This window comes from Pelodiscus sinensis, chromosome 17 (genome assembly GCF_052426305.1).
Source record: "Pelodiscus sinensis isolate ZL-2025 chromosome 17, ASM5242630v1, whole genome shotgun sequence".
In the NCBI taxonomy this organism is placed as follows: Eukaryota; Metazoa; Chordata; order Testudines; family Trionychidae; genus Pelodiscus; species Pelodiscus sinensis.
In genome coordinates this window covers 29,497,115-29,522,575 of record NC_143068.1, presented here as the reverse complement: position 1 = coordinate 29,522,575, position 25,461 = coordinate 29,497,115, and the positions used below count along the sequence as shown (strand labels likewise).

Genomic DNA, 25,461 nt, shown 5'->3' with positions numbered 1-25,461 from the left:
AATTTGAGGCAGAATTACCAGGTAAAAATTTGCTTCTCAGTAGTTAAATCCAGGGTCTCAGCTAGTATAAATCCTCTGATTTCAGTGGAGCTACAGCTATTTACAGCAGCTGTGGATCTGACCCACAAAATTTTGTTCTGAGTTAGTCAATTATTATGCAGTACATTTTTATAGAAAAATCCTTCCTGGGAGTCAAGCCATTGGTGAGCTCTCTCCCTCTCCCCCCGCCCCTTCCCCGCAATTTCCAAGACTGTTTGTTGCAATATGATGTCAGGTTCTCAGGGAACAGTCATTCAGGTGAATGGAGAGTTAAGACGTGCAAGGGCAAAGAGGTGATTCGGCACTGAAATAGCTTAATCATGTCCCTGTCCCCTAGTGTACACTACCCTTTCAGAGCTGAATTCAGTAACTGCTCTGCACAACATAAAGAACTACAAGGAGAAAAAACTCACTTTCTCTCCCCTTTCCCCCTTTGGACCAGGCAGACCCTGTAGAGAAAACAGAACCAAAATAAACAGAACTACTTTTTAAGCCGTGAGGAGGTGAAAAATGAAAAGCAAACGGTCAATTTAATAAAAGCAGCATTATTACAGTACTTGACCATTGTCATGCTCAAGTGAAAAGCCAGCTGTATGTTTATGGGCTAACTCCAAATTAAGGATCATGTTTTCAGGGCAACATTTCAGGTGCTCCTTCCAAAGTGTGGTCTCTGCCATTTTTCAAAAGAATGCTGTAACATGATTATGCAAATGAAGTGTGGGATATTTAAATCCCCACTTCATTTGCACTTTCGATCTGCCTAGTTTACATCCCTCTTTCAAGAGAGGGATGTAGTCTAGACATAGACTATATGTAGAGCCCTGCAAATCCATGGATATCCACATTATATCTGTGGATTTTTGAAAATATGGATGCAGATACATATTTTGTATTTAGAACCCTGCAAATCTGTGGATATCTGCTTTCTATCCAGGAATATCCACATCCTTGGATGTCAATGTGTACAGCAGATGACTTCACATGACAGACAGTAAATGCTGCAATATCGGGGCACAATGGGACTCCATAACAGGGTATTTAGCTTCAAAGGTGGTAACTCCTAGGACAAATTTCCAGTATATCTCCTTAACTACAGCCACAGTATTTACTGGATCATATGTTTCATGGCCAAACAAAATGACATTTGTACATGCATTTTGCATACTTCTGTGCTTTACAACTATAAGGGTATGTCTACACTACCCTCCTAGTTCGAACTAGGAGGGTAATGTAGGCATACTGCACTTGCAAATGAAGCCCGGGATTTGAATTTCCCGGGCTTCATTTGCATAAGCGGGGCGCCGCCATTTTTAAAACCCCGCTGGTTCGAACCCCATGCAGTGCGGCTACCCGGGGCACGAACTAGGTAGTTCGAATTAGGCTTCCTAGTTCGAACTACCGATACTCCTCATTCCACGAGGAGTAACGGTAGTTCGAACTAGGAAGCCTAGTTCGAACTACCTAAAAGTTTTTTTATTTTTGCAAATATGGATGCAGATACATATTTTGTATTTAGAACAAAGTTCAAGTTGCCCAAAAATCTTGGTTCTGTGTGTTCAGTTCAGGCCCACCTCTAGTGCTTTCTTTCTCCAGAATCTGACACAGGGAAATTTTGGACCACTGGATTTTATGTGGCTCAGAATCCTGCAGCGGGCAGTGCATGCCGTGAGTCTACTCCTAGACATTTACCAGACAGGTCTTTGATGGATAGCCAAAGTCCCTTCCACCAGAAGAGACGGACCTGAACGAAAGCCCTCAGAGCTATACCCTGAATCTTGCAAGGTGCCGCTCTTTTCTATTTAGGACTCTGTCCGGTTCCATGCCCTCATCTGGCTTTCCTGGAGCACCACAACATAAAAAAATCCCAACAACTTACAGTGGGTCCGACATCCCCTGGCGGTCCTCGCTCTCCACTGCTGCCTCGGGAACCCGTTATTCCTTGGAAACCCTGCAGAGATTTAATTGTGAGATGCAGCTGCAGAGAAGGTCCCGTCAGTTGCATGCTCTCTTCTCCTCCTACTGGAGGCTGACATCTCTCTACGACTTCAAGGGCACCAGCAGAATTGGTTAGAGGGCTCCGTTAAAGGCATGGTGCCCTTAAGGTTTATATCAGTGCATCATCCAAGCATGAACACAATGTTAAGAGACTATCAGGTATGAGTCATGTTCACATCATTCCCTGTTACTGTCTCAGCGATGGTCAGGGAGAGCAGATGTGAGTTGTGCTCATGACTTTCAGTGTGATTTTTACCCTTCATTTCTTAGCTCTTTCATTCTATATTCACATTATTTTAGTCTCTGCCCAGAGCACGCCCTTTTTTGGACAGTTAATGCCTCTTTTTTCTTTAGGGCCATGCTCCCCTCCAACATGTAACTGTATGAATAATGAAGAATTGTTTAAAGAAAGAAAATAACCTGCATGCGGTAGACGTCTCCTTCTGATCCCCAGGTATGTTTCTGCAGTTGCCAGAATTGTATAGGAAAAGGGCCAGTTATTTGCCACATATTTGTCATTTTCCACCCACTGGGTTCCAGCCAATCGTGACTGACAGGTAGGTAGTGGCGTAGGGGAAACGAGATGGAGGTTTCGATGCAATTCCTAGACCACAGGCGGCATCTTGGCTATTGCAAGGCTGGTTTGGTGGGTCATGCTGGGCCTCGGTGAACCTGGGTTCATGTCTCATGTCTGCCTGTGGCTCAGTAGTAGGTCCCTGAGCCTCTCTCTCTCCCAGCCAGGCTGGCTGCCAGCAGTGGAGGGGCAAAGAGAACAACTGCCCCAGGGCCTGGTGGTACAAAGGGGCATGGGTCTCCCAGCCACCACTGTTGCTATGGCAACACTGGAGGCAGCTCTGGGCCCTTTAAATGGCTGCCAGAGAGCAGCGTGGCATGGCACTGAGGGCTGGGAGGAGGGGGCCGTGCCACGGTTTGGCAGTGCTGAGGGCTGGCTGCCCTCAGCTCCTCCCCTTCCACCTAAGGCCCTGCCCCTTTTGGGGCCATGGAGCAGGCCCCCCCAACTTGCCCAGGGGCCCAGTGAGACTGTCGCCCCCACTGCCCTCAGCTCCTTATCTGTAAGGTGGGGAGATAAAACATCAGTGCCCCCCGTGGTGTTGAGAGGCACTGGATGCTAATGTGATTGGGTCCCTGTAAATACATAGAGAGTGCTGTCCAGGGTGAAACTGAAGTTTGGGAACAGCTCAGCTCCCACCATCTTGGGCAAGTTCTTGGTTGGCGTCATGTCCCGCTCCTGCTGGGGACTTCTGTCTGGCATCCTGTAGGCCTCCAACTCACCCACCAGCTAAGAAAGATGTAGCCACCTGGACCACCTCTGGCAAAGCACATGTCCCTCTACTGCAGTGATGGGCAACCAAGACCAGTGAGAGGACTGCATGAGTGGGCCACAAGGTTGAAATCCACTGGTGGGCAACCTGTGGTCTGCAACCCCCATTGGGTTTCCACCTTTCAGAGCTTGAATGCCATAGATCAGCCAATTCACAGCACTCCAAAAGTGCTGGGCAGGAAGGGAAGCAGTAAGTAAATGCGGTGCCCCAGAGTGCGAGAGGCTGAAGGAAGGGGGCAGAGAGGGGGCACACGGGCTGCAAGTGGAGGTTGCCCACCACTGCTCTACTGCTGCCCACTAGAGAAGTCTACTACTGCTACCAGCTCATGGAGTAGCTCCTTAAGCTGAAGCAGCAGAGGTCTCTGCTGCAGTGTGGAAAGTCTCTGGTTCTAATCCTGTGACAATCCATGCCGGGGACGCTTATGTTGGCTCTCTGGAAAATGCAGGAAGTGAAAGTTGTTGCGGATGACAAGTTTTATACTGACATTTCGTACCAGCTCTTACCCTGGGTCCTGGTGGCCCCGGAGGCCCTGCTGTGCCTTCCAGTCCTCTCACCCCCTGCAAACCCAACAGTGTGTTAACGAGCGGGTCCACACCCCATCCGTGAGAGCTGAGGGCGCAGGGATGTGACCCTGCCTCCCTTAACCATGGCTTCCAAAAGGAGCACAACATCTGTCAAACATGCCAGAATCTCGGCCACTGCTCAAGTGCATAAATCTGTCTGGAGAATATTTGGGCCAAATTTGAGAGGTCTGGATCATCAGCTCACCTAGCCCTGCTGCTGCAGGCTTGCCCTGGGCTAGCAATAGCAACTAGAGGGCAGAAAGTAGAGCAGAGTGCGAATGCTGCCTCTTGACAGCAGAACATCCATGCTCGCTCCAAGATGACCCCAAAGCTCTTGGCTAGGTAAGGTGCCATGAGGGAAGCCCCCAAAGAGTAAATCTCTAATCCACAATCTCAAGCCAATTCCTCTCCCCTCCCCCGTACGCTTTGCCAAGCACTTTTTGCCGGAAGTGGTACAGTAACCATCTGGCTAAACTTTTGACACCTAAGTGAATGAAGCTAGGCACTCAAATCCATATATGCATCCGTAAAAGTGGGCCAGATTTCAGAGATGCTGTGCAACCTCAGTTTCCCCCCATCCACATCTCAGCCTATGGCTGCTCAGCATCTTTGCAAATCAGGCCACCGATGGAGTGTGAGGCGCCCAGGTTTGAAAATCAGGGCCTGCGTGTTTTACCTTTGCTCCCTGAATACCATCTCTGCCGGGAGCTCCCTGGGCACCAGGAACACCCTGGAAACAGAACTGCTGGTTAAGCCTGGCATCCAGCAATTACATCCCACATCACACTTCTAATGGGGGAAACAGAGGCCACCACCAAAGAGGACAATCAAGCAGAGCTTGAAGAAAGGAACAGAGCATTAATATGCCAATGAAAGCCCATTTTCAACCTGCTCCATTTTCAGGTATTTGAATCTGAACCCAGCCTTTACCCCTCATTCACCATCATCAAATCAGATTCCTCTTCTCCCCCCCACCCCCACTCCCGTGCCTAACGTTTTAATAGCACCTTCCACAACAGAGAGAATTTTACAGTCCCAACAGGATTTGTTGCCTTTACTGCACTGGGGATAGTTAGGAAGTGGTAGAAAAGAGGGGTGGAAATCAGGCTGCTGGTTTCTACTGCTGGCTCTGCCATTGCTTTTCTGTTTGTCCCTCGCCCTGTTTATTCTTCTGGGAAAGGGGCCCAATGTTACTTGCAAAGGTGGTGGCAGGCTGAGCTCATTCACGCGTACTGAGCTCCCGTGCAGGCTCGGATGCGAGCGCACAATAGCAGTGCAAGGCGTTCCTGCCGACGTCCTGCACGGAGAAGAGGGCTCCGAGTGCAATAAAGGCCACTAATTCCTTGGATTTCGAAAGGAGAGCAAGGAAATAGGTAGCTATTGAGTGAGAGGAGGGATGCCGACTAGTTTACCTGCATGCCTGGGATTCCAGTGTCTCCTTTCTCCCCTTTAATTCCAGGGGGGCCCTGGAATCAAAAGGTAACAAAAGCATTGTGGGAATTCTGCGCCGGCCCTCAAGTCGGGCAGCCGTCTCTCTGCCCATGGCTACTCATCACAGTAGTCAATTCAGCAGGGCCACAACCCCAGCACCTCCACACCCCTCCTGACAGGATTTGTGCCCAGAGGGATCCTGCCACATCTCCACACCTGCCACTTTAGCCTTGCCTGTGAGTGCAGGCAGGCATCTGTGTGTGTCTGCACCTGCATCCCCACTGCTTCTCCCACCAGGATGACTGTGCTACTGACATTTTAACACTCCCTTGGGCTCTTCAAGGCATCCGCTCTCCCTTCCCCTCCCCATCGTGGCCAGATTTTAACCCAGAGTGACTCAGTGTAGGGTTTTGTCAACACAAGGAAAACTAGCCAGCCTTAAATAACACCAGGGCTGCTAGTTGTAATCGCATTTTAAGCACTGGCGTAGATAGGACTCAGGTGTTTCTAGCACTACATCTCTGTAACAAACAGAACCCCACACCCTCTCCCCCATACCGATGCCTCCATCAGACAGCACAAGCATTGGGGTAAAAGCAATGGGAGAGATTACGTACCACTGGCCCCTGCACGGTGATTCCTTGGGAGCCTGGGGACCCTTGTTGTCCACCAGGACCCTCGGGTCCGACTTGTCCGGGGGGGCCTGGCTCACCCTAAAACCAGTCAAAAAAATGAAAGCAAATGTGGGGAGGAACACCAGCAACTTCTGCCTGCATGGGCTGCGCCATCCAACCTGCGTCAACACAAAGCAGCTACGGGATGCAAAAGGAAGAGGCAAAGTCTGGAAGTATCCGGTCTCCTCAGCTACACAGCCCTTTGCCTGTGCAGACTTAGGTTTTGAGCTGGCTTCCAGGGAAATCATTGGCAGAATTCCCACTGGTTTCCAGGGAAGTGGGAGCAGCCCAGGACTACAGCAAATTATTCTAGTTACTGCAGCTGGTCAAAAAAGGAGGGGAAAAGTGCCGCAAAGATTTAGCTGGAAACCATGTCCATTTTACAACAATGACTTTTTTTTTGACCAGCTCTGTCAGGGTGCATCTACACTGCCCCATAACTCAAAATAAGATATGACATTTGAGCTACGCAGTGAGGCTATTTTGAAATAGCTTATTTCGGCATTTGGCGCTGTCTACACAGTGCCAAATTTTGAAATGAAGTGCTATTCCAAAACGTCCCTTACTCCTCGCAGAACGAGGTTGACAGGGATGTCAGAATAACAAGGCCAAAATAACGGGCTTGCTGTGAAGATGCGGAATAGCTGTTTCAGGATACTCCAGTATCCCAAAATAGTGTTGCAGTATAGACGTATCCTCACTGACGTTAGTTTCTGTGCAGTTACTTTGAAAATGGAAAGCTGGGGGTTTTCCCCTCTTGCTTCTTTACTGGATTCTCTCAATCATGCTTTTGCAGGTAACACAAGCAATGAGTGATTCTAATTTGTAAATGCCCTGGGTGTGGATTTCCATGTTTCTGCCACCACCCAAAGTCCAGGCTGTTCAGATCCAGCATTTTGTTTCATGTTTGTCTCTGCTCCTGCACCCAGTTTCTGTGGCTCTCCCTGCATTTCACACCTTTCACAAACACACCATGGTGCAGGGTCACATCAGCCATGCCCAGCAGGGAGAATAAGAGCAGCACAAAACTGGGATGTATGTTTTCTGATGGAGCTGGACTGCTTTCTTCATAAAGGAAGCTTTTCAGACATATGTAAGCAACATAGCGAGGTGTCTGAAGAATTCTGGAGCAGGGATTGCACAGCTCTGAGCACCCACTGGGGGCCTAAATAATCATATAATCTCCAGTTTGATTGCACAGATTTTCATTGGGGTTTTAAAAACCTACGGATCTCTGCCCTAAGCCATAAGAAGGCTCAGCCATTAATGTAGGGATGAATTCAGATGTGGGGTAAGTGAATGTAAATCTACTGAAGTTACTGGAGTTGCATTTGCTTTCCCCGGTGTGCAGTGATGGGCAACCTAGGCTCGTGAATGTGACACAAGATTGTGTAGCCAAAACAGTCTCCCGGGACAGGGCAGTTTTACTAACTGCGCTGGCGGACCTAGAAGTTGCGGGCTGTGCCGATTGGACTGTAGCAGGGCTTTGATTGGCTGAAGAGGGAGTCGCCGGCTCTTACAGTCAGTGTGGTGCGCAATCAGCAAGCAGCTCACTTCACGCCCTTGCTTTCCATACATGTCAATTTAGTGATACTGGTAGGAAACCCCCCCACACACACAAAATCTGGCACCCCTGCACATGGGCAGTGGTAAACAATGTCTCAGGGGCCATACATAGATCCCCAATGGGCCGCATGTGTCCCTCAGGCCGCAGGTTGCCCGCCACTGACCTAGAGGCTTATAGCTGCCTGAAAGAAAATCAGTCTCAGAGGGTTGTCCTTACTCACCTTCGGCCCTGGTTCCCCTTGTTCCCCTTGTGGGCCTCTTCTCCCAGGACTTCCCTGCCAAAGTGGGACAAAGCACAGGACGCTTTTGTGATCCGTATGAAGCCATGTCTGTGCCGCGATAGCGCTTTGGAACCTGAGGGAAGGGCCAGCCCACCAGTGCCAAATGCTGTCCACGCACAGAATAAGATGCTCTCAGCCCCAAAGAGCTTGAGAGTGGGGGAAATAACCAACAGCGCAGGGAGCAAAAGGCGACAGCAAGAGACTAGTCAGTGTGAAAAGCAGCGGTCACTGTACACCAGCTACTGGACCATCCAGCACTGCAGACGTTAAAGGAGGGCCATGAAGGAAGGACACGGGGTCTTTGCAGATACTTATTTCTTCCAGGCATGAGGAGCAGCATGGGAGAAAGCCTGAAGTTGCTTGGTTTTGTAACTAAAAATCTCAGGGGGGTAGCTGTGTTTGTCTGTAACTTAAAAAAACCATCAACAATGAGTGGGCCTGTAGCGCCTTAGGGCATGTCTACACTGGGGAGTTATTTTGAAAGAACAAGGTGAGCTTCCACATTACCAAGCCTGCTATTTCAAAATAATGGGCTGGTTGTTTCGAAATAACAACTCCTGCTTGTGAAGAGGAATATGCTTATGTCAAAATAGCTAGTTCGGGAGTTATTATTTCAAAATAACTTAGTATCATAGAACACTAGAACTGGAAGGGAGCTCGAGAGGTCATCAAGTCCAGTCCCCTGCCTTCACGGCAGAACCAAGCACCATCTAGATCAGAGCTACTCAACTATGGAAGCCCCGGGGGCACTATGATACTTTCAGCACGTGCTGAAGGCCGCAACTCAAATGTGGTTGCATGTACATGCAAATATATATGCAAATAGCTTCTTTCACACTGAGAGACATGAATACAAACATCAAGGCAACACTACACAACATGCAGGCCCCATTTAAGTCAGTTCTGCTGATATTAACAAAATGCAATAGTTACCTGATTTCCACCTATATGACAGCACTTTTAATGAACAATGTTAATCTAGGAATCGAACTACTAAAACGCATAACAACAGAAGATCATTATATTGACTTGCTGTTGTGGAACATGTTCCCAGTGGAGGCCATGTTCAAAGGATCCATGGGCTGCGTGTTGAGCCCCATGTAAACCCAAACTACACTGCAGGTCAAAAACAAAGTGGCTCATGGGCTGCATTTTGAGTAGCCCTGATCTAGATCATCCCTGCTAGATGTCTATCCAACCTGCTCTTAAATATCTCCAGTGATGGAGATTCCACAACCTCCCTAGGCAATTTATTCCAGTGTTTAAGCACCCTGACAGTTAGGAAGTCTCTCCTAATGTCCAACCTAAACCTCCCTTTCCACAATTTAATCCCATTGCTTCTTGTCCCGCAGGGTTGGCTGCGGGATCTTGGTGGCAGGGGTGTGTGTGAAGGGGATGGGGATGCGGGGTCTGAGCATGATGGGGATGAGGGTCGCTTACCTGGCGCTGTGCCTCCTGCCGCTCCCAGGTACCACCCCGCACTGCTCCCATTGGTTGTTATTCTGGCCAATGGAAGCAGTGGGGAAAACCTTCAGGTGGGTGGTTTCCAGCGCTGCCATTCCACTAGTTTGGAGGAGCAGCAATGCACGGAGCCACTTCCTTCCTCCTACAAGCTGGATCTGGCCCACAAGGCTTGCCCCTCCTCCCCCCGCGTCGGGGAGCTGGTGCTTAAACCTCAGGAGGGAGGAGGTGTGGAGCTGGAGCGCCAGTGCAGTCTCCCCATTGAAGGAAGAGGGCAACCCCCTAGCCTGAAGCTCACCTGCACGATGGTGGTCCATCGACCACACTTTGAGAACCACAGCCCTATGGCAAGCTCCCCAATGGTGTAAGAGAGACCAGAACCAGACCCTCTATATTTTCACATATCCCTTAAAAAGGAAAGGCATTACATGGGACCATGGAAATGCAAAGGAAACATTTTGGCAGTGCCCTGAGATTACACACTCATTTCTCAAAGTGCTTCTCAGGGAGCAAGGCTGATTAATCTCTGTTCCCGCCACTTGCAGCATGATGTGGCCAGAACAGCGTCTCGTGCTGTGACTGACTCTACAGAGCCCAGATTCTACTTTACATAATCTCCCCAGGAACACACTAGCAGCACGGAAGGATGCTGTATCCAGGGAGGCCTGGCTTCTCTGCACATCTGCAGAACCACTGGATCTAAGAGAAATCTTAATTTTCTCACATGTGCCGGTGCTGTGCGAATTATAACGTGTTCATCGGACAGTTTCTGCTCTTGAATTGACACAGCATTGGGTGTGGATGAGGCAAGTCTGAATCGGAGCTTTGCTGGAGGTTGTGGAGGGGGTACTCCAATGGGGGCTCTCCCAGCTCCAAAGGCGCTCATTAGGGAAAAGTGATCATGCAGGAGACATCCTGGCTCACAGTGGAGAAACTTTGGACCTGTTAGGAAGTGTCTTGGCCCTGGAGCCAATCAATTCATACTGCCTGAAGCATTGTGAGTCATAACTGTACACCCGATCACACTGACAGAACTCCTTCCCCCTACACACACACTTTCTTAAAGTGCACTGATGAGCCAATTAAAATGGAAGGCCACTTGGGGTCACAACCACACATGGAGCAGAGTAGTGCATGCAGTGGGGAAGCAGTGTGTGGTGTAGCTAACCCTACCAGTGGAATTAACCTCTAGTTACTATGTTACAAATGGTTGTTCCTCATTAAGGATGGCATTGAGCTCACTGACCCCTAGTGTTTAGAAAGTTACAGTGTGCCAGTCCTGTTCATTGGCATGATCAGGGCACAGAGGCTGTTGTCTGGTCCCCTCGGACCAGGAAGATGCGATGTCAAACACAGTCAGGGTCAAGCTCCCCTTCTCAGGCCTTTCGCTTTATTTCTTCCATATAAAATAAACACGGCACAATTGTTCCTTCGTTGTCATCAGGGTCTTCCTCGGGGACCTAGCTACCTCCTGCATGGTTCCATATTACAGGCCACGTGTCTGAGAATTCAGCCCTGCTCCAAGGCTGCCATGGGAGCCAGCTGGCTTCCTGCGGGCCTGTTCCCTAACTTAGTGGTTTCTGATCAGTGCCTCTGCTTCCTGGCAGCAAAGCTCTCCCCTCCGCTGGGCCTCCTGCCAGCTCTGTAATCACCTGATCGCTAGCTGATCCATCTCAGCGGGGAGGGAGCTGATCCCTTAGTCTATGTCTACACTGCAGGTTTTTTGCAGCAAAGGAAATGCAAATGGAATGTTCATTTGCATATCTTCTTCCGATCCTTTATGTGGAAGAGATTTTGCGATAAAAAGCCCTGTGTAGATAGGGCCATTTGTCGAAAAAAAAAAACCTTTTGCACAAGATCCCTTATTCCTCAAAAATTGAGGTTTGCAGGCCCTTGTGCAAAAGGTCCTTTTTCCGACAATTGGCTCTGTCTGTACAGGGGTTTTTTAATCGCAAAAACCTCTTCCGCAAAAAGGATCCAAAGAAGATATGCAAATGAGCGCTCCATTTGCATTTTCTCTTCCGCAAAAAACCCGCCGTGTAGACGTAGCCTTAGAGATGAAGCTGGACCCACCTCTGTTTAAAGGACCATCCACCTTGTGACAGTGATTTACTATTCAAGCATATTTATTTGACACAGAGAAGGGTATTTTCTACACCATGAAAGATGCTCTGGGCTAGATTTTCCGTGCAAAAATTCCAACTTCGTGCACACTGCCGGTGCAAATACCTTCTTGGCATCATCATAGCTGCCCTGTTTGTTCGAACAATTGTGTGGGCAAAAGTTAACATGCTCAACTAAAAACCTATTGGCCAATTGGTGCATGCATTGCACACACACAAGGTTGAGCGCAAACACAGCCCTCCTTGGAAACATCCCCTTCTCTCTGTGTACTGTGCATATGAAACAGAGCGTGTGATAATGAAACAGTTCTTCTGATGTGGCTGGAAACCAGATAGGAAGAACTCGAACTTCTGACTGCTAGAGTCAAGACACACTCCTCTATGTGTGGGCTGGGGCCCTGCAGAGGCTGGAGAGAGGTTCTTCCAAAGACCATCCATCCATCCATCCAGGGCGCCCTCTTCTCTAGGTTAAATCTTTACTGAATCCAGCTCTGAGAAAGGCTGGAGCAAAGGTTGCCAGGCCTGGCCTTTTGCATTTCAAGTCCTCATACAGGGTTTCAGAGTTTCCTATCCAATAGATCTGCACAGACAAACAGAAAAGGAAGCCAGCCCATCTCTCGTAAGAGGATTAGCACTGCAATGCTGGCTCTGCCCTGGCTTTCCCTGTCACCTCGCAAAAAAGCTTATTTTGCTTTGGCAGCGGGAAAGGAAAATCAAAGGAAAGGTCTGCCCAGATGGAGACAGCTATGGTGGGAGCCACAAACATCAGCAGTCGTTATATTATTCCACATTTTAAAAAAATACAAGCACCTACGCAGAGATGGGCTTGGACCACAATGCCAGCTCCACACACCCTTTGCTGTGTTGGCATTGGTTGTCTGGATCGGTATGTTTTGGCTTCATTGCCCCTCTGCTATTAAAGGGTCTTCAACTTTCCCCAAAAGTTGGGAATTTCATTGTTCAGGATGGAAATCTGGGCTGCCGATGCCAGCAGTTACTTGGTGTTCGGAACCCAGGGAAGAGAAACCCAGCTCTGCAAATCAAAGTCCCTGGTCCAAGTTAAGTGGAGAAGAGCAGCCACCTCCTTTACTTAGTTACATGATCTCATAAGAGATGATAAACACGGAGTCACATGCCAGGCAGCATCTTTCATTGCTTAAACGCCTGTATCTTTATGTTGCTTCCCTTCTCTCCCTCCGTCCAGTATCTGTGGACATTGTGAGCTCATGGCAGGAAGTTGTCCTTTGCCCATGGCTGTTCCATGCCATGTTGGTGCCAGACAATACAAACATTTCTATAGGAACAAATATGAAAAGGCAAACTTACAGGTGGTCCTGGAGGACCTGGCAAGCCTGGGATACCTGAAGTGCAGGTACAGGAAGGAGTCAAGGTAGGGCAGGTCTCTTCGTTTCTCTGAAAGAAAAAGAAAAAGAAAAAGAAAAAGAAAAAGAAAATATTTTCAAAAACAAAGTACTATTTCTGTGACTCAGTCACCTAAATCTCATTGAAAGTTAATGACACTTAGGCACAGCTGAAAATTTTACTTTATCGCTCTTGTAGTTAGCTGGATTACATTTCCCATGATGCACCATGGTTTCTTGGTGATATGAGGCAGTGTATCATGGGAGTCCAAGGGCTATGGTGGGGTTATGGGAGATAAAGTCCAGCTGAGACATTATATTCAAATATTTTGGTTCCCATCTAAAGTTTTTCAGTTTCAAGCTGAAAACCAAAATGTTATAGCAGATAGTTTGTTTGAAAAATTATGTTTCATCAAAGATCCAATTTTCTATCAATAACAATTAAAAAAGGAAAAACTTTCAATCAGCCCTACATTTTATAGTCACTGAAATTTACAATAAAAATATCCTGTGGAAAGTATCAGTCTGCTCCTTTCTAAATATTTGGCCACAAAAATCTCATTTCAGAAGGAATTAGGTTTTTTGAAGCCCAGGAGTGGGATATGTTATAAAAACAGTTGACAAGTTCAGGATTTCTAGTTCATGGGAGAATGAGAGACATAAAAAAGTTCCCACAAAATGGAAATCTCAAGGGAAAAATGTTTTAAAAACTCAACACACGGAATATCAAAACCCAAATATACTCGTCCGAATTCTGACTGCTGCTACCTGAAACTGACATTCTTGTCAGCCGAATGTCAGTTTTAGGCAGCAGCTGCTGGGGAGGGGGGGGTCCCTGGCTAGGGACATTGTGGGCGTTCATATTCATGGGCTGCTGATTCTCAAAGCTATTTTCACCAATCATTTTAGGTTTGATAAACTAGCATTTTCCAATGAAGCTTTGTTTCGTCGGAAAATTTCTACCCGGCCACAGTTATAACTTAGAACTGAAGACCAAGAGCAGAGCCGTGTGTCTGAGCAAGTGTGATTCAAGTCAGGAACGGCATGCCTTGGTGGGGATATGTTTGAGCAGCTGCATCATTTGGCTATTAATTTCAGAGGGAGCAGACACAGACTCACTTGGCCTTAGCTCATTTTATCAGCTATTCAGAGAAAAAAAAAAGTCCATCTCCCTGACCCTGTCAAAATTCTATGTCAAGTGTCATTTCCTCGTGATCCATTCCCCCCATCTCATCACAATGAGCCCAGAGGTGATCCATGTCTTACCAATGCAGGGAGATCACAACATCTGTCTTCCTCTGCCCATGAGCCACTGCATACGATGTGTAAAGACTGCAGCTGGAACTGTGGAGCAACCAGAAGGAGAAGGCTTACAAATGTGACAGGTGAGGTGGGTGGGCAACCTGCCATTTACATGGCCATGCATAGTTACTCTCTCTGCTGCTGAGGACAAGAGCTCACCTAAGGAGAATGTAGGTGTAGAAAAAAAGGATAGGACCGGACAGATTTTTTTTTTTTAAATATAGTGCTTCCAGGTGTCCTGAAGAACAGCAATTATGCAGGCTGCTGTCCAAGTTATTATATATCCCCAACAATAGCTCATGCCATGTCTTGTTAAGATGCCAATGAGGATAATAACCCATTCAATTGCAAGCCATGGGGTGGCCCAGCGGGAAGTTGTGTACGTTCTTGGCCACTTCTAGCTGCAGTTGAAGGTAAAAATACCTTATGTAAGAGACCGTCATGGGCTTTCTCCGCCCCCAGCCCCATACAGACACAGTCTTGCAGAGACAACTGTAAAAACTGCAGATGCAAGGTAATGGATACCAAAATTAGAAGGGTCATTGGGCTGCGTGACAAGTCCTAGACCTCTGAGGCAGAGCCTTACAAAATTAACTCTATAAGCTGATCCATGCTACAAATACCCCTGTTGCTGTTTTATTCATATTTCAGCAGGAGCTGCTCCCAAGGGCCGAGGTAACTGGCCTCCACGCAAACCAAAATGTAAAACAATCTTTCTCTGCTGCCCCTCAAAGAAAGGGATAGAAGATAAAAGCAGCAGATGTTTCTGGGGGATCCACCATCCCCTTCCAAATAACTCTACCCTTGTACTCAGCCTCTCCCAAGCCTGCCAGAGCTTTCCATTGTGATTAGCAAAAGGGAAAATGCAGCATGAAACCACAGAAGAAAAAGGGGGAAAGATGCATTTAAAACCCACATTTAAAAAAATGCCCTTTTTACCAAGTCAAATCTCCCACCCTCCATGCATTTAATGATGTGTGAGCAGTACCATAGGGTTGTGTGTGTGTGTGTGTGCGCGCGTGTGTCTATGCAGCATATGGATAACAAATGAGCCCCAGGTAACACCTGGCAATTGGAGATGTCTTAAACGAGGTTTGATGATAACCAATAATGAGGCACTCTGTCTTCTCAGAGGCTGCAGAAGACATGAAGCTTCATTAGGCTTAAAGCATGATGGGAGCAGAGAAGGTCTGGGCTGTTCATTAGTAGCTCTTCATTGACTAGATCCAGCTAGCTAAGCTGCTAAAAGGGAGAACTGGGGTGGGAGAGGATATTTTCCTCCCAGGCAGAGATCTGACAGGGCTGCTGTCAGACTAAACCACGGCAGTATTTCTTTGGCAAATAAAATAAGAGCGGCTTGAATCCTGCTTTGGTAGGAAGCTGTTCTCATATCGTACCGCTCATTCCTTTGGGGTCATTTTCTCACAGTACATTGCATGAGGTCACCTCTCCCTGGCACTAGCTGAGGCTGCATGCAACACACAGGGGGCAGGTAGCATGTGCAATGCAGCCTTCAGGTGTGGAATACGGCAATCAGCTGCACTGTTCTTACTTGCAAGCCTTAGATCTTGCGGGTCAGAGGGCAATGGAACAGGTGCCTAATTTACCTTGCCCTGCACCCTGTGTAATCATTCACACCTGCACAAACCATTCCCGTGAAATCAACAGGAGCCAGGTGTCTAAATACCTTTGAGGATCTGGACCACAGGGCCTAAGCCATCACCATATCAGCCACTGGAATGTATTTACACATGTTTGGCACCAGTGTGAATGGCAACATGAGGTGCAAAGCTATAAATAATCAGATTCAAGGTGTTCTTTGTGTCTAGCACTTGCTTTTCTCATAGAGCAATGGGCCCGTTGATCTTCAGGTGTTTAATTTTTCCTTTACCTGTGGGGCAACAATGGGCTTTGGTTTGCAGCTGAGTCTGGTATTGAGAGGTTTTTTTGAGAGTTGTAATTTATGGTCATTGCACTGAATGTTGTACAGTCGCTCAAGTGCAGTCATCCGGGGACAGGGCATTTTTGAGAAGTTTAGACCAAAGGGTATCCATATGAACATGTTCTCCTCGTGATCACTCCACTGCCCTCCCCGGGAGCTGATGTCGAAATCTCTCTCTTTTACAAGCAATCAAGTACTCCTCCTGCCTTTTTCTGACAACTAGAGTAGGATCTGTATTTATTCAGGTTCCAAGACATGTAGGCCATGTCTTCTCTTCCCAGAAGATTAATGCTGCGGTGGTCGATCTCCCAGAGTTTGATTTAGCGGGTCTAGTAAAGACCCATTAAATCGAATGCTGAGGGCGTGCATATTGATGCCAGAACTCCTGCTCCTCATGAGGAGTAAGGGAAGTTGACTGGAGTGTTTCTCCTATCAACCTCCTGCTTGAGGATGGCACCAAAGCTTGGCTTAATGTATGTTGACTCCAGCTACATTTTGTACTTTAAGCTGACCTTCGACTGTAGTGTAGATCTGGCCTGACTGTTAAAATGTGATGCAAGTTGCTCACTCATGGATCGAGGCATGAGCTGAAGTCAGCTACATGGCACATTCATGCTGTGCTATATCTCATCACAAATTCCACACGATAGGCCAGAGAGCAAGAAACAGTGCATTAAAAATGCTCACCACATTTCCAAAGTGGAGAAGGGGTATCCCACTTCTTTGCTTCACAGGGGTGGGGTGAGGAACTCAACACAAGAGCAATGGGTGGAGAGAGCAATTCTATTCTGATTTAGATCCCACCCAACCCTGAATTGACACACAAGACTATTCACTAAATCTAATAAACCTCAGACTTACAGCTGCTGACCCACTCCTGGGACCTCTGGTTCTTGTCAGTTTTCCTAGCATGATGAAGCCGGCAGTGGAGATGCTTCCCATGGCATTGGTCGGTTTCTCTGCTATTTTCTTACAGTCCAAGTAGAGTTTGGTTTTGAAAAGGCTCACAGCTACATGCACCTGGAGAACAATTAAAAACAAACACGTTGGGCCTCACCTGTTGGATGGAGGATTCTTTTTAATCATGTATCTGGCAGAGTTCATTGCCCACTTCTGCCAACAAAGGCATTTTTGTGGGCATGTCAGGACCCCAAAAAATATTAGGTGAAAGGCTGAGAAAGTGAACTCTTCTATGGACGGTAAAACCTGGGGACACCAAAATCATTGGATCAAAGTTCCAAATGACTGGGAAGCTGGTCCAACCTGCACAGAAATCTGCATGCAAGATCTCCTCTTTTCAGCTCTCCTGGCTATGAACTGTGGGCTGTTTTCCCCAGGGACAGTCAGTTCCCTAGTATCAGAATATTGCTCCTGGAGCGCCTATGAGCTGTGCAAGAGGAAAGGTCTCTCTCAGATTCTCAGCCTTCTCCCACAGTCAGCCAAGGAGCAAGCCAGCCGTCCTTGTGTGCTGAAGCCTTTGGCTCACACCAGTGTCAGTAAAGATGGCAAAAAGTGTGCCATCTTTCAGCACAAGGTTTCCATCAAAACAACAAACAGCCTACTTTATGCACTGAAGGATTTGGATAGAAATGTAGCCGTGTTAGTCTGGTGTAGCTGAAACAAAATACAGGACTATGCAGCACTTTAAAGACTAACAAGATGGTTTATTAGATGATGAGCTTTCGTGGGCCAGACCCACTTCCTCAGATCAAATAGTGGAAGATCCACTATTTGATCTGAGGAAGAGGGTCTGGCCCACGAAAGCTCATTATCTAATAAACCATCTTGTTAGTCTTTAAAGTGCTATATAGTCCTGTATTTTGAAGGATTTGGAGCATGGGATTTTGGGGTTCCTCAAGGCACTCTGGCCAGCTCTTGTGATGGAGAAAAGGGAAGCAGGAAAGGGCTGAAAGCTGGAGTCCCATTTCTATGCAGTCAGACACTGAAAAGCCTACACAAGTTCAGGTTAACCATGTCTGAGTATACTGAGGTGATCATCAGACTTTGCCTATATCCATAGAACCCCTAGTCAAACCTGTTCTGGAGGAGCTATTCCGGTGTTATGATGTGAAGTAGATCAATCTATTAATTTAGTCCTTGAGACAGTTGTGAAGCAGAACAGGGCAAAAAATTTTCAGCAAATTGTAAGTTTTCTTCAAAAATGCATTTTTCAAGGCACCAAAACTAATTGTGAATTCTAGTCAATTCAGCAAATAGTTTCAGCGGGGGGGGGGGGGGGAAGAGAGATAGGAAAATTGAACTATTTTCTTTTGATATTTTGAAACAAAATGATGTTTTATTTTGAGATACAGCCAATTTGGAACCGCAAAAAAAAAAAAAAAAAAAAAAGTGAGAAAACATCCCAAAAATTACCAGGAACAAAATTAAAGTCCCCACAATTGTTTTGTTTGACTCAAATCAATCAAAAAAAGTCAGTTGCAGCTAGAACCAAACCACATAAACTTCCTTTCCAAAGATTTCTGATTGATTCCCAAACCAAAAAGTCCACTATTTGTACAAGTCTAGTTGTAATGTCCTAATTGAGAGGAGGGTTTCAATTTTTAAATTTAAAAAAAGTGGGATATTTTGATGAAATTTTCACCAAAAAATGTTCCCTGACATTCAGCCAAACAAGTTAAACTTTTCTAAGATTTTGAATTTCAATTAATAAACAAACAAACAAATAGAGGTGTGCATGGAATTATTATTTTTCACTTGTAATCAGCTCTACTGTCTTTAGCAACTTGGCCCAGATTTGAAGTGGTCAGCTGGTGGTGAAAGAATATCCATTTGCAATCCTTGAGCATTGTAATGTAAGGTCTGTACTTTATCACAAAGATCTCTTTTGTTATCCACACAAGAAAAATACAGGGCCCTTCTTTTACAATTATCTAGTGCTGTTCTCAGTCTCACGGCTATTATACTGCTTGGAAAGTGGTTATTAACAGCAAAGACAAAGATGATGTTTGGTAGAGATGAAAGAAGGTGTTTTTCTCATGCATATTTAACACAAAATGACACAAAACAAGCCTAAGAGGGGGAGCCGTGTTAGTCTATATCTGCAAAAATAATGAGGAGTCCTGTGGCACCTTAAAAACTAACAGATTTATTTGGCCATCAGCTTTCGTGAGTAAAAATCTTTTCATCAGAGGCATGTTTATTGACCCATGAAAGCTTGTCTCCAAATATATCTGTTAGTCTTTAAGGTGCCACACAGGGCAAATTTGCCAGGTGCCCCCAACTTTGAGCTTACAACCATGATCACTCTAACACTGCAGCTAGGATGGATACCATCACCTTGTCCTTATCTAGCACTGTTCATCATTAGAGCTCAAAACATGTGACATTATCCCCAGTTTTACCGATGGGGAAACTGAGGCATGGGAAGGGGTGAGGCATGCCCAAGATTATCCAGCAAATCTGTAGCAGAGCCTTAGAATGTACTCTCTGGTAACCCACCTGTTCATGGGGTTGCAGAGTGAATAGCTGTGCCCACTGAACAAACTATAGGTCTATCCCATACCTTACTGCCTCACATCACGTAAACTTATGGAGCTATCACAAACCCTACCGCCTCCCTTTTGTACCATCCTGTGTCCTACATTACCCTTTTTAATTATTGCAGCGGTATGAGGACGAAAGTGATGGGTGTGAAAGAAAAACTGGTAACCCCTGTGACACCCAGAAATAGAGCAGTGGACCACTAAGCAAGCTCCCCTGGCACTGGTGTAACCTCATTTTAGCCTAGCTTGTCCTGCTCTTTCATAGCTTACTCCATTTCCCCACAAAATCCTACTACTAAGCCTATGTCCCTTGACCCCCAGTTCATACTACCGTCAGGCCTTGCAATTCCAGGCCTTTGCCCCTCCTGAGTAAACAATTCCTTCTGATGAACTGAGTGCTGATTTTACAGCATGGGTCAGGACTAAACTAAGACCCCCCCCCAAATTCTTTTGCCCTTACACCTTGCTTCTCCATAGACCTACACATACTTGTAACTTTAAAGCCATAAGTAGTTTTGCTGACTTCAAAGAGACTATTTAACTGCTCAAATCTTCATGTGGCCAGGACCAGAGGCAGCATTTCAACTATATATCCAGAGAAAAAAAGGAACTGCAATTACATAAGCGAAATTCTATGCACCCCTGGTTAAACCCCACTGCATCATAAATGGACATACATACACTCTAATGAACAGATCAGTTGAGACATGTCAGTGGCAGCACTAAAATCAAGTCGAATGAACTGAATGAGTAACTCTGTTAGCTCGGATAGCGCATCCCTTGTGGAGAAAAATACATATTTTTCACAGGATGGTTATATAACCATTTATAAAAAATAGTTTTGCTGTACAAAACTGGAAAAAGTAATATTTAAAAGGGAAGCTTGTGCTTTAATATACATTACCTATATTTCACTACTGCAGTATTTAATAGCCCTGTGGCAACTTAGGGTATATCTAGACTGCGTTGCTCTTTCAGGATACCGGAAGTATCCCAAAACAGCAATGCCACATCTTTAAAAGTGCCCACTATTTCCTGAAACAAGAGGTGGGCTACTCTGGCATCCCTGTAACCCTCATTCCATGAGGCTTAAAGAATTTGTTGGAATAGTGCCTTATTTTGAAATTTGGTGCAGTGTAGTCAGCGTCAAATTTCAAAATAAGCTCTTTCGATTTAGACTCGAAATAAGCTACGCAATTTGTGTAGAGCAAATTGCATAGCTTATTCTGACAGAAGGGTGCTGTCTAGATGTACCCTGAGAGACTAACAAAAATATAGAATCATGAGCTTTCATAGGCAAAACCCACTTCATCAGATGAACCCAACTGGAAATAACAGACACCAAGATATATATAACAGCAGCAGAAATACTTGTCAGTTGGGGGACCCATGTTAATGAGGCTAATTAAGTGAGCTGGATGTGCCCCATTTTGCCACAAGAGCCTATGCAAATGAAGCACGGATTAGCATTTTCTTACACTTCATTTGCATACTCTCTTCCCATCTATTTTTGCACTAGAAGTTTTTGCACAAAAACAAGCAGTGTGCACGTTTCCTTTTTACGCAAAAACCCCTTTTTGCACAAGATCAGTAAACCTCCTTTTTTGAGGCATAAGCATCTGGTGCAAAAAGGGGGTTTTGCACAAAAAGGAAACATCCACACTGCTTGTTTTTGCACAAAAACCCCTAGTACAGAAACGGATCGGACGAGAGTATGCAACTGAAGCATGAGAAAATGTTAATTCGCGCTTCATTTGCATAGGCTCTTGTGGCAAAACTTGAAGTGTAGACGTAGCCTGAGTCAATATTTAATGTTCACACCAAATAGTACATTTTAAATATAATTAGCTAAGTTTGTAATGTGTAGATATATTTTATATACTCACATGTATTTTAAATACATCTAACACGGCCTATTAAGAACTACTGAATACTTGGGAAAGATGTATTTGTCTCATGAAATGACCCAAAATTCCATACAATTGCAAATCAACACCAACAGGTTAGCCAATTTGCTGATGACTTTTTGAAGAACATTTGTAGAACCACTTCTGAGTACAAATATATATTCATGGCATTTTTCCCCTCAGCCTGCCCTCTTGCAATAATAATCTAAGGTACTCCCTCCCTTGATAAGGACCTTATGAAAGCTCCCATAGAATATCTTCTTTACTTCCTGTTGGTCAAAGGTGACTTCCTGCAAATCAGCCTTGTAGTCATGATTGAAATAGGTCAAGGATTTCTTACTGGCTATAAGGGAAAATAGGACAAACAAGAACTTAGCATTAAAAATAGAATTTGATTTCACCTACTGTATGTTGAAAACAATACATATAGGCTTAGACATACTGAAATACATAATACTGATCAAGATTTAAAAGCACAAAAAAAAAAAAAAAAGGAAAAACAGTGGTCAAAATAAAGAATACATTATAAAATGGAGTAAACAAAATTCAAGTTTTAGTGGTTTTTTAATTATACAGTAAAATATTTGCATAAGTTATTTTGAAAGTTTTTTTAAGGTTCCAAGTTTCAACAATAAAACTATCCAACTGAGTATAGAAGTTGGTTCTGTTACTCTTTCAAATACCTGGATCTAAGCTATGTTACATGAAACCTTACAGTCAAGTATAACCCCGAGGAGTGGCTGGAAGTTCACATCTGTTAGCTGCCACACGGCAAAGGGCTCTTTGGGAGCCTCCGGGAGGAGTCGAAGGAGGATGCTGATGGTATGCACAGGTGGGATCCCAGAGAGAAGCACTTCACTGGAATGAGACAGGCAGAAGTCAGCTCCATGACTAATGATCATGAACACCAGAGGGCAAATATGTTACCAGCCTGGCAACAAAAACCGTTCTAAGCTGTTGAGGTGTGATGGCCTGAATGAAGCTCATTTGTGGCAATCAAATTCTCAGATTCTCTTCTGGGATAGTCCAGCTGAAGGAGTTATCCCAGTGGAGAATTTGGTTCATATTTTGTACAGTTCTCTTGGGTTTTAAAGACACCTGAAAAATTTGCATATTCAGGGAATCCCTGTGGCCTTTTCACAGCTTCACAAAGGAGGTCCAGGTACAGTCGTCATGGCCACTCTGTCACGCCCTGTGTTGGGTCAGGGAATGCTGAAGAGAATCAGCAAATTCAGCCTCAAAAGAGACAGTTCTGGTAGCTCATGGAGCTACTTTGCTTGGCTCTGAAAGACTCCTACCCAGACCTCTTTGTCAAGAAGGATGAATGATGGCTGTGATGGATGGGGTAGAAAAACTAAGGGAAGATCATCAGGCCTTGACAGAGGTCCTTAGAAATCCCCTGCAAAGAGAGAAGCAGGAACCATACGAAGATCACATCAGCCACCCAGTTGTCAAGGGGTCTCAAGAAGGAAACCTGCGAGAGGCCATGTAACAAGTCCAGCCCTGGATTTCTGATAAGGGGCGGCTTTCTCCTCTGGACTTCAGTTCCAAAGTTGTTACAAAGCACTTACTGAATGCAAACGTCACTCCATAGCCATAGATCAAAACTGAATGAAGAAAGCAAAATTAGCCATCGTTCTCATGTATTCATAATCCGCATGGGGCCACATTTGTAAATACACAGTTCTTCCACCATCTTTTCAGGACTGATTCAAATGTAACATCAAGTTTTGTTTGGTTTAAATGATATAATGTCCTTGAAAGGGCATATCTGTGTGTCTGATACTTCTATTGGTTGAGCAAATGGATTTGTCTATGCTTTTCTAAAGACTTAGAGCCTTCTGACTCCTCTGTTTGCTGTAAGAAGCTTTGCTTCTTTAAATAAGATTAAAATGATCCCCACGCTGTAGTAATTAGGCTTCAAAATAAAATAAAACTGACTATTAAGAGTCAACTCTGCCCTGATTTATACTCCATAATGCTACTGAGGTCACTGATGCTGCCTGGAATGAAAGGTGGCCCATGAAAATTCATAGGACTCTGAGAAGGAGCCCAACTAAAGGAGTGCCCAGAATAGTCATATTCCAAAGTCACTGGGTAATCCTTCTTGTCAATCAAAATTAAGCTGCCCGGCACAGCCATGAGCTTGTATTTTAGAGCAGTCACTGTTGGACTGCAGACCAGGAACATAAGGAGAAAGGGTGAAAGAGGTTTAAAAGGTCCTGTTCCAATCATGTTTCCTGCCAAGGCTGTACCTCAGATTTTGATCTTTTAAGTACAGGAGGACGAGGAGAGGAGTGGCTGTGGAAAGAATTACATGTATCCCCAACAGAGGACAATAGAGGACGATTCAACAGAATTCTATGGTCAGGGGATGTTATCTGATTTAAATGTGGCCATACCCATCATGGTTGCACACACGGTTCTATTGCTGCAACCAAACTTGTGCTAAGTAGGACACAAAGCCTGAACGGGTTAAACAGTCCCAGGCCAAATGACCCAGAGTCAACTTGTAGAGGCATGTGAGAAAGATGGTAATAAAGGCCAATCAATGCTAGTCTTAGGGGGGTAGCCACATTAATCTGTATCTGCAAAAACAATGAAGAGCCCTGTGGGTAAAGCCCACTCCATCAGGTGAATTGGAGTGGAAGTTAGAGAAGCGGGGGTCTATATAAGGAAGAAGTTGCTCGTGTTAATTAGGTTGATCATGTCTGGATGGAAGTGGCTTATTCACCGCCTTTGATGTGGAGATGTGAGCACCCAGAGAGGGGAAATTGCCTTTGAAGTGTGTTAAACCAGTTGAGATTCTTATTTGATCATTATCAACTTAGGAATTGAAACTTCTTCCTTATATAGATCTCCTGCTTCTGTAACTTCCACTCCCATTCATCTGATGAAGTGGGTTTTACCCATGAAAGCTCATGCCCTAATAAATCTGTTAGTCTCTAAGGTGCCTCAAAACTCCTCCTTGTTCATTCAATGCTCCTTAGGCTGGAGCTTTGAAATGCAAACCCGTATGGTTAGAAATTAGAGGTCACACTGGTTATATGTGTTGAGTTATGTCTTACAGGGGCTAGCCATGTAAACAGACATTTCCTGTCTATCACAGTAACTGTTGATTCAGAGATCAAAAGGGAATATTAACATTTAGATTAATCTTGGGTGAGATAATGTCAATGCCAAGAATTCTCTTTAAAGTTTGTGAGAAAGTGCTTAATGGATAAAGTTTCAGAGGGGTAGCCAAGTTAGTCTGTTGCTGGAAAAACAACAAATAGTCTTGCAGCACCTTAGACGCTAACAAAAAATGTATTGTGAGCGTTCGTGGGCACAACTCACTTGTTCAGATGATTATGTGATGTTTAATTACCATGAGGTTACATCAAAAGACTATTCTGTTCTCCCAGGCCAAAGTGCTGCTGCAACTGTAAAAAGGTCCTTGGGTCCTGATCCTTTTTGGCTCATATCTGCTTGGATGCTCATGGAGGAAGCAGGATATCTTGGTGTCTCTTTAATGAACACTGACTTAAGGTCTCAGATCTGCTTGAGGTTTCACATAGGAAAAACCTAAGCCACAAGGATTGAGATCTTAGTCATTGGCTGGAATCACCGTGGATATGGATTTAGGATATAACCATGGACTAAACTCTCAGGCTATAGCTACACTATGGCTGCGTCTAGACTGCAAGCCTCTTTCGAAAGAGGCTTTTTCGAAAAAAAGCGTCTAGACTACAACCAGTATTTTCAAACAAACAAGCCGCTTTTTCGAAAGAGAACGCCCACGCAGTCTGGATGCTCTCTTTCGAAAAAGCACAGTTTGCATTACATAGTGCCTTTTTTCGAAAGAGTACTTTCGAAAAAAGGCGTTCTTCGTTGTAAAACGAGGTTTACCGCGATCGAAAAAACTGCCGCGTTCTTTTGATTTACTTTCAAAAGAATGCAGCAGCAGTCTAGATGCAGGGGAAGTTTTTTT

General features: G+C 45.3%; 1 protein-coding gene across 7 annotated transcripts in view; it reads right to left on the bottom strand.

The window, feature by feature from the left end:
* Positions 1-25,461, bottom strand: part of COL20A1 (collagen type XX alpha 1 chain) — a 121,055-nt gene that overhangs the window by 14,476 nt on the left and 81,118 nt on the right. For 3 of the 7 annotated variants that reach the window (XM_089769730.1, XM_075901044.2, XM_089769731.1), the window contains 12 exons: positions 22,207-22,349; positions 21,725-21,834; positions 16,943-17,101; positions 14,104-14,181; positions 12,803-12,889; positions 7,833-7,886; positions 5,989-6,084; positions 5,353-5,406; positions 4,617-4,670; positions 3,881-3,934; positions 1,916-1,987; positions 453-488 (listed from right to left, as the gene is read on the bottom strand). In XM_089769730.1, coding sequence (XP_089625856.1) covers positions 453-488; positions 1,916-1,987; positions 3,881-3,934; positions 4,617-4,670; positions 5,353-5,406; positions 5,989-6,084; positions 7,833-7,886; positions 12,803-12,889; positions 14,104-14,181; positions 16,943-17,101; positions 21,725-21,834; positions 22,207-22,349 — 997 coding nt within the window. The remainder of the gene's footprint in view (positions 1-452; positions 489-1,915; positions 1,988-3,880; positions 3,935-4,616; positions 4,671-5,352; positions 5,407-5,988; positions 6,085-7,832; positions 7,887-12,802; positions 12,890-14,103; positions 14,182-16,942; positions 17,102-21,724; positions 21,835-22,206; positions 22,350-25,461) is intronic. The other 4 variants (XM_075901047.2, XM_075901046.2, XM_075901048.2 and 1 more) reach the window with 4 other exon arrangements.